The 10,018-nt window shown below is 43.4% G+C and overlaps 1 protein-coding gene across 1 annotated transcript; it reads left to right on the top strand.

The window, feature by feature from the left end:
* Positions 1 to 5,096: 5,096 nt before the first annotated feature.
* Positions 5,097 to 7,028, top strand: LOC134572419 (heat shock 70 kDa protein-like). The gene has a single exon (XM_063431371.1). The coding sequence runs from the start codon at positions 5,097 to 5,099 to the stop codon at positions 7,026 to 7,028; it is 1,932 nt and encodes a 643-aa protein (XP_063287441.1).
* The last annotated feature ends 2,990 nt before the right edge of the window (positions 7,029 to 10,018 follow it).

Raw genomic sequence — 10,018 nt, 5'->3', positions numbered from 1 at the left:
GCTCACTGACACACCGAGGGTTAATTTATTCTATAATGAGGGAGAGATTAATGAGCTCACTGGCACACAGAGGGTTAATTCATACTAGAATGAGGGAGAGATTAATGAGCTCACTGGCACACAGAGGGTTAATTTATACTAGAATGAGGGAGAGATTAATGAGCTCACTGGCACACAGGGTTAATTTATACTAGAATGAGGGAGAGATTAATGAGCTCACTGGCACACAGAGGGTTAATTTATACTATAATGAGGGAGAGATTAATGAGCTCACTGGCACACGGAGGGTTAATTTATACTATAATGAGGGAGAGATTAATGAGCTCACTGGCACACAGAGGGTTAATTTATACTATAATGAGGGAGAGATTAATGAGCTCACTGGCACACAGAGGGTTAATTTATACTATAATGAGGGAGAGATTAATGAGCTCACTGGCACACAGAGGGTTAATTTATACTATAATGAGGGAGAGATTAATGAGCTCACTGGCACACAGAGGGTTAATTTATACTAGAATGAGGGAGAGATTAATGAGCTCACTGGCACACAGAGGGTTAATTTATTCTATAATGAGGGAGAGATTAATGAGCTCACTGGCACACAGAGGGTTAATTTATACTAGAATGAGGGAGAGATTAATGAGCTCACTGGCACACAGGATTAATTTATACTATAATGAGGGAGAGATTAATGAGCTCACTGGCACACAGAGGGTTAATTTATACTAGAATGAGGGAGAGATTAATGAGCTCACTGGCACACAGAGGGTTAATTTATTCTATAATGAGGGAGAGATTAATGAGCTCACTGGCACACAGAGGGTTAATTTATTCTATAATGAGGGAGAGATTAATGAGCTCACTGGCACACAGAGGGTTAATTTATACTAGAATGAGGGAGAGATTAATGAGCTCACTGGCACACAGAGGGTTAATTTATACTAGAATGAGAGAGAGATTAATGAGCTCACTGGCACACAGAGGGTTAATTTATTCTATAATGAGGGAGAGATTAATGAGCTCACTGGCACACAGGATTAATTTATACTAGAATGAGGGAGAGATTAATGAGCTCACTGGCACACAGAGGGTTAATTTATACTAGAATGAGGGAGAGATTAATGAGCTCACTGGCACACAGAGGGTTAATTTATTCTATAATGAGGGAGAGATTAATGAGCTCACTGACACACCGAGGGTTAATTTATTCTATAATGAGGGAGAGATTAATGAGCTCACTGGCACACAGAGGGTTAATTCATACTAGAATGAGGGAGAGATTAATGAGCTCACTGGCACACAGAGGGTTAATTTATACTAGAATGAGGGAGAGATTAATGAGCTCACTGGCACACAGGGTTAATTTATACTAGAATGAGGGAGAGATTAATGAGCTCACTGGCACACAGAGGGTTAATTTATACTATAATGAGGGAGAGATTAATGAGCTCACTGGCACACGGAGGGTTAATTTATACTATAATGAGGGAGAGATTAATGAGCTCACTGGCACACAGAGGGTTAATTTATACTATAATGAGGGAGAGATTAATGAGCTCACTGGCACACAGAGGGTTAATTTATACTATAATGAGGGAGAGATTAATGAGCTCACTGGCACACAGAGGGTTAATTTATACTATAATGAGGGAGAGATTAATGAGCTCACTGGCACACAGAGGGTTAATTTATACTAGAATGAGGGAGAGATTAATGAGCTCACTGGCACACAGGATTAATTTATACTAGAATGAGGGAGAGATTAATGAGCTCACTGGCACACAGGGTTAATTTATACTAGAATGAGGGAGAGATTAATGAGCTCACTGGCACACAGAGGGTTAATTTATACTATAATGAGGGAGAGATTAATGAGCTCACTGGCACACGGAGGGTTAATTTATACTATAATGAGGGAGAGATTAATGAGCTCACTGGCACACAGAGGGTTAATTTATACTATAATGAGGGAGAGATTAATGAGCTCACTGGCACACAGAGGGTTAATTTATTCTATAATGAGGGAGAGATTAATGAGCTCACTGACACACCGAGGGTTAATTTATTCTATAATGAGGGAGAGATTAATGAGCTCACTGGCACACAGAGGTTTAATTCATACTAGAATGAGGGAGAGATTAATTATCTCACTGCCACACAGAGGGTTCATTTATACTAGAATGAGGGAGAGATTAATGATCTCACTGGCACACAGAGGGTTAATTTATATTATAATGAGTGAGAGATTAATGAGCTCACTGGCACACGGAGGGTTAATTTATACTTTAATGAGGGAGAGATTAATGAGCTCACTGGCACACGGAGGGTTAATTTATACTATAACGAGGGAGAGATTAATGATCTCACTGGCATACAGAGGGTTAATTTATACTATAACGAGGGAGAGATTAATGATCTCAATGGCAAACGGAGGGTTAATTTATACTATAACGAGGGAGAGATTAATGAGCTCACTGGCACACAGAGGGTTAATTTATACTATAATGAGGGAGAGATTAATGATCGGGTTAATTTATACTATAATAAGGGAGAGATTAATGAGCTCACTGGCACGCAGAGGGTTAATTTATACTATAATGAGGGAGAGATTAATGAGCTCCCTGGCACGCAGGGGGTTAATTTATACTATGAGGGAGAGATTAATGAGCTCACTGGCACACAGAGGGTTAATTTATACTATAATGAGGGAGAGATTAATGAGCTCACTGGCACACAGAGAGTTAATTTATACTCTAATGAGGGAGAGATTAATGAGCTCACTGGCACACAGGGGTAATTTATACTATAATGAGGGAGAGATTAATGATCTCACTGGCACACAGAGGGTTTATTTTATACTATAATGAGGGAGAGATTAATGAGCTCACTGGCACACAGAGGGTTAATCTATACTAATCTCTCCCTCGTTATAGTATAAATTAACCCTCTGTGTGCCAGTGAGATCATTAATCTCTCCCTCGTTATAGTATAAATTAACCGTCTGTGTGCCAGTGAGCTCATTAATCTCTCCCTCGTTATAGTATAAATTAACCCTCTGTGTGCCAGTGAGCTCATTAATCTCTCCCTCGTTATAGTATAAATTAACCCTCTGTGTGCCAGTGAGCTCATTAATCTCTCCCTCATTATAGTATAAATTAACCCTCTGTGTGCCAGTGAGATCATTCATCTCTCTCTCATTATAGTATAAATTAACCCTCTGTGTGCCAGTGAGCTCATTCATCTCTCCCTCATTATAGTATAAATTAACCCCCAGCGTGCCAGGGAGCTCATTAATCTCTCCCTCATTATAGTATAAATTAACCCTCTGTGTGCCAGTGAGATCATTAATCTCTCCCTCATTATAGTATAAATAAACCCTCTGTGTGCCAGTGAGATCATTAATCTCTCCCTCATTATAGTATAAATTAACCCTCTGTGTGCCAGGGAGCTCATTAATCTCTCCCTCATTATAGTATAAATTAACCCTCTGTGTGCCAGTGAGCTCATTAATATCTCCCTCATTATCGTATAAATTAACCCTCTGTGTGCCAGTGAGCTCATTAATCTCTCCCTCATTATAGTACAAATTAACCCTCTGTGTGCCAGTGAGCTCATTAATCTCTCCCTCATTATAGTATAAATTAACCCTCTGTGTGCCAGGGAGCTCATTAATCTCTCCCTCATTATAGTATAAATTAACCCTCTGTGTGCCAGTGAGATCATTAATCTCGCCCTCATTATAGTATAAATTAACCCTCTGTGTGCCAGGGAGCTCATTAATCTCTCCCTCATTATAGTATAAATTAACCCTCTGTGTGCCAGTGAGCTCATTAATCTCGCTCATTATAGTATAAATTAACCCTCTGTGTGCCAGGGAGCTCATTAATCTCTCCCTCATTATAGTATAAATTAACCCTCTGTGTGCCAGTGAGATCATTAATCTCTCCCTCATTATAGTATAAATTAACCCTATGTGTGTCAGTGAGCTCATTAATCTCTCCCTCATTATAGTATAAATTAACCCTCTGTGTGCCAGGGAGCTCATTAATCTCTCCCTCATTATAGTATAAATTAACCCTCTGTGTGCCAGTGAGATCATTAATCTCGCCCTCATTATAGTATAAATTAACCCTCTGTGTGCCAGGGAGCTCATTAATCTCTCCCTCATTATAGTATAAATTAACCCTCTGTGTGCCAGTGAGCTCATTAATCTCGCTCATTATAGTATAAATTAACCCTCTGTGTGCCAGGGAGCTCATTAATCTCTCCCTCATTATAGTATAAATTAACCCTCTGTGTGTCAGTGAGATCATTAATCTCTCCCTCGCTATAGTATAAATTAACCCTCTGTGTGCCGGGTAAACCCTCTGTGAGCCGCGGCCGCCAGATTCCACTCCGGAGAAACTTCCAGCACGCTCTGGGCCAGGGTTGTTAATAGCCCCGCCCACTCCGCCCAGCTCTGCGCTCATTGGCTGGCCTCTCGGCTGGTTCAATCCTTCACCGAGATGGTTCCAGCAGTTTCTCCTGGCCGCCGACGTCACGGTCACTCCGGAGTCGCTGATTGGATGGCGGAGAGGGAGGATGGAACTCTCGCGAATGTTCCTGGACTGAGCTGGATGCTCATTGGCTGAAACAGCAGTGAAGACTCGGGAAAGTTCGGGAAGGTTGCTAGGCAATCCCTGGTAGCTTGGTGAGGACCGCGCTGTGATTGGCTGACAAGTTCTCTGGCTCCAGCCCTGAGCAGTATATATAGAGGATGCTTTCAGCAAGCAGAGCAGTTACCTGAGAGCAAGTGAGAGCAGAGACTGAGCAGCACTGAGAGAGACAGCCAGCACTGAGAGAGACAGCCAGCACTGAGATAGACAGCCAGCACTGAAACAGCCAGCACTGAGATAGACAGCCAGCACTGAGAGAGAGAGAGAGAGAGAGAGAGAGAGCAGATACTGAGAGAGACAGCCAGCACTGAGAGAGAGCAGATACTGAGCATCACTGACAGACAGGACTGAGAGAGAGACAGCCAGCACTGAGAGAAAGCCAGCCAGCACCGAGACCAACAGAGCTTGCACTCTATACACAGCAGAGAGAGAGAGAGCATGGCTGCTAAAGGAGTTGCTATTGGCATTGACCTGGGTACCACCTACTCCTGTGTGGGAGTTTTCCAGCATGGCAAGGTGGAAATCATCGCTAACGACCAGGGAAACCGCACCACCCCCAGCTATGTGGCTTTTACTGACACCGAGAGACTGATGGGAGATGCTGCCAAGAACCAGGTGGCGCTGAACCCCCAGAATACGGTCTTTGATGCCAAGAGACTGATTGGCAGAAAGTTCAATGAACCCGTCGTACAATCAGACATGAAGCACTGGCCCTTCCAGGTGGTGAGCGATGGGGGAAAGCCCAAGGTGAAGGTGGAGCACAAAGGCGAGGAGAAAACCTTCTTCCCTGAGGAGATCTCCTCCATGGTGCTGCTGAAGATGAAGGAGACAGCTGAAGCCTATCTGGGACATCCAGTTACCAATGCTGTCATCACTGTGCCAGCCTACTTCAATGACTCCCAGCGCCAGGCTACCAAAGATGCTGGTGTTATTGCTGGACTGAATGTACTGAGAATCATCAATGAGCCTACAGCTGCTGCTATCGCCTATGGCCTGGACAAGGGAGCCCGTGGTGAAAGAAATGTCCTGATCTTTGATTTGGGTGGTGGCACCTTTGATGTTTCCATCCTCACCATTGACGATGGTATATTTGAAGTAAAAGCCACAGCTGGTGACACTCATCTGGGTGGAGAGGACTTTGACAATCGCATGGTTAACCACTTTGTGGAGGAATTCAAACGCAAGCACAAGAAGGACATCACCCAGAACAAAAGAGCATTGAGGAGACTGAGAACGGCGTGTGAGCGAGCCAAGCGTACGCTGTCCTCCAGCACCCAGGCAAGCATTGAAATAGATTCTCTGTATGAGGGCACTGACTTCTACACCTCCGTCACTAGGGCCCGCTTTGAGGAACTTTGCTCAGACCTGTTCAGGGGAACCCTAGAGCCTGTAGAAAAGGCCCTGAGAGACGCCAAGCTTGACAAATCTCAGATCCATGAAATTGTCCTAGTGGGAGGCTCCACTCGTATCCCAAAAGTTCAAAAACTGCTGCAAGACTTCTTTAATGGACGGGATCTGAACAAAAGCATTAATCCAGATGAAGCCGTAGCCTATGGAGCTGCTGTCCAGGCTGCCATCCTGATGGGAGACAAGTCAGAAAACGTGCAGGACTTGCTTCTACTTGACGTGGCCCCTCTCTCCCTGGGCTTGGAGACAGCTGGAGGGGTCATGACTGTCCTCATCAAACGCAATACAACCATCCCTACCAAGCAGACTCAGACCTTCACCACATATTCTGACAACCAGCCTGGAGTGCTCATTCAAGTGTATGAAGGAGAGAGGGCTATGACCAAAGACAATAATCTCTTGGGCAAGTTTGAGTTAGGTGGCATCCCACCCGCTCCTCGTGGAGTGCCACAAATTGAGGTCACCTTTGATATCGATGCCAACGGAATTCTCAATGTGTCGGCCGTGGACAAGAGCTCTGGCAAACAGAATAAAATCACTATCACCAATGACAAAGGCCGCCTCAGCAAAGAAGATATTGAGAAGATGGTTCAGGATGCTGAAAAGTACAAGGCTGACGATGATGCCCAAAGGGAGAAGATCTCTGCCAAGAACTCCCTGGAGTCCTACGTCTACAACATTAAGAGTATGGTGGAGGATGAGAACATGAAGGGCAAACTCAGTGAAGACGACAAGAAGACCATCTCTGATAAGTGTCAGCAGATCATCTCCTGGCTGGAGAGCAACCAGCTTGCAGAGAAAGAGGAATATACCCATCAGCAGAAGGAGCTGGAGAAGGTGTGTCAGCCCATTATAGCCAAACTGTACCAGGGTGGCATGCCAAGCGGAATGCCAGGATCCAGCTGTGGAGCTCAGGCCAGACAGGGCAGCAGCTCAGGTCCCACCATTGAAGAGGTTGATTAAGAACTTGCAGATTTAGTTTTACGTCAAATGGACACTAAAGACTTGTTAATATATTGTTTCAAAGACTGTAATATCCAGAGAGTGAAACAACGAACTCAAGTCTGGGACTGTGATCAGTGTAAATTTAAGATGTATTTTGTTTATATGGACATTACAGAGGAGTATCTTTAAATAATTAAAAAAAAAATTATATGAAGTCATGATTAATAAAGGAACAATATAGTGATATTAAAACAAAATCAATCTGACAAAACAGCATGTAAGACTTAAATGTCGGTTCTGTATATATATATTTTTTTTATTGTTTTTCAATGCCATGTTAAATAATATTTATTGCACTAGAAGTTTATTTTTTAATAATAAAGTTAATTAAACTTTTAAATCCGTGTCTCTTTCATTTAAACATTATTTTTCCTTGTGTTGTACTTTCAGCTTGGGTGATACAGTTTCTCTATTGGTAGCTCACTATTTAAAGATGAATCCGATTAATTTAAATATATAGGATTACTTAGTTAAATGTGAGTATTCTCGAGTTCAATGTTAAGTTCACATTTTAGGTCAAAGTAATCAATCTAAAAAACATTTCATTTGGATAATTTTCCCAGTTTGGCTATTTTGACTTTAAATGTCACATTCTCTTCAAATTCGAGGCAATTCACATTTTATTGAATAACTACACATATGGGATCATCATAATTTTGGAAAAAATGACATTACACAGAGCTGTAATCAGGAGCATAACAAGGTTCCACTGTTCCTGGGTACTACAATATAAAAAGGCCCCTTTTGTCCATTGGCGTGTCCAGGATTCAGATTTAGGAAGGGCACATGGTGGGCCAGAGACAAAAGTAGGGGGCAATTATAAAATGTGTAGATATATAAACACACATATTTAGATATATACATACACACACTTGGAAATCATTTATACATTGTAAATCAAAATCAGATTTCTTTATTTCCAGCAAACTCAGTAAAATCCGTAAATTTCATTCGGAGAAACATTATAAATCCGGGCTTTATATTCTTGGATTACTGAAATGTAGTGACAAAGCAGCCTGAGCAATATGGCCATTCTCTCAGCAAGGGCCTCTTGCTGTCTGAATTTTGCATGCCAGTTAAGATACCCCAAGGGGCATTTCTCCAACCAGCTAACAGCCATAGGGGCAGCATCAGTGGCAGATCCAGAGCCTGATCTCTGGAGGGGCACTTGTAGATTATTTAAAGAAATAATCCATGCACCATAACCACTACAGCTCTGTAGTCAAACTGTTTAAGAACTGCTTGACAAATTACCTGGGGTCTGCTGGGATATGGGCCTGTAGTAGGGCATAGGAGCAGTGATGTGTGTGGGGGGTGCAGTGTGGGTGTGTGGGGCAATTTGTGTATGGGGGGGCAGTGTGTGAATGTGTATGGTGTGTGTGAGGGCTGTGTGTATGGGGGGGCAGTGTGTATGTGGGGGAAGTGTGTGTAGGGGGGACAGTTTGTGAATGTGTGGTGAGGAGGGTAGGAAGGCTTTTTTATAATGTGTGTTTTTTTTTAAATTTAATAAAAATAAATATACATTAAACCCCCCTCCCTTCTTACCTTTACTGAGAGAGGAGGGGGGACATTTTTTTGATCCCTGGTGGTCCGTGGGGAATCCCTGGTGGTCGCAGTGGTGAGAGTGAACTCTAGCCCGTAGCTCCAGGGCTAGAGTTCACTCTCGCGAGATCCGGAGCGTTGTCGTGGTAACCACGGCAACGCTCCGTGTTTGCGAGAGAAGCACCCGGCGGAGCTGCATGCTGAGCTCCTGGGTCATCTCTCACTCACTCCCCCGCCAGCTGCCAGCACGGTGCCTGCGGACTGGGAACGGAGATTTCTGACCTCCCATCCGGTCCGTGAAGGCACATTGCAGGGCTGGCACTTGCATATTGCCAGTCCTGCATTAGCTGGCGGTGGGGGGGGGGGGGGGGGGGGCTACTGGAGTGGTTTTAGTGGCCATTTGAGAATGTTTTGACAACTTACCTGGGGTCTGCTGAAGCCGGTCACCTACTCTGCAGTCCAGAAGCTACAGCACTGAGCTAAGTTTGTGGGTGCAGGACTTACCTCAGTGGCTTCAAGTGCTCGGCTGATACCCGTAGCCAACCTGCAGCTCCTGTATGGAAGGGTTAGCTTAGGGTAGCTGCCAGAAGCCCCTTGCAGGATGTCAGCTTACCAACGGATCCCAGGTAAGTTGGGAATGGTTTGACTACTTACACTGTGAGTGAGCTAGGCCGCTCAAAGGACCATAACCACAAAAGCTCACTGTAGTGTGTATTGTGCCTTAAGGTTTTAAAGTTGTTTTCACTAAATTAGGCAAGCTGTAACTATCACTAAGTTGGGGAATGTCCAAATCGGCTCTTTATTACGTATTTCGGTGTTTGGCTCATTAGACTTTGCTGTTTAGTGAATAAGCCCCTTAATTCTTCTTTCTGCCGTCATCAATGGGTTGGACAACTTGAGGAGTGACTTTTTAGAGCAGTGAGTTTATGGTCAAAATAGCAGCATTTTAAAACCAAAATTTTCACTTCTGCTGTTGTGGAGATTTTTTCCAACTTCTGGAAAACCTTTACTAAACTTTGCAAGTTGGTTTTCCAATGCATCGCACATTTCTTTGTTTATTGTGGCACACAGTAAACGTGTTATACAATGGTACAGTTGTGAAATTTTGAGTAAGAGCGACAATGCAGCAGCACGAAAGTCTGCAAGGAGGTGTAGAGTGCACAGACCTACGGTAGCGTACTGTGTAGACAAAGTCCCTATAAGAATAAACTATCCACTTTTATAAAACAATTAGATAAGGTGAATGCCTGGAGTTACTTACTAGGCTTTATATTGATTTGACCCCGGGAAAGCAATTGCATTGTGCCCCCCTCAACCCCATAATTTTAGTGTTTTAATAAATGGGTGTGTTTGTATGCAATGTTAGTGTTTGCATTCAGGGATGTGTTTGGATGTAGTGTTGTCTT

The sequence above is a fragment of the Pelobates fuscus genome, chromosome 9 (assembly GCF_036172605.1).
Source record: "Pelobates fuscus isolate aPelFus1 chromosome 9, aPelFus1.pri, whole genome shotgun sequence".
In the NCBI taxonomy this organism is placed as follows: Eukaryota; Metazoa; Chordata; class Amphibia; order Anura; family Pelobatidae; genus Pelobates; species Pelobates fuscus.
Note: the sequence above shows the minus strand (reverse complement) of the source record. Positions and strands in the feature narration are given on the sequence as shown.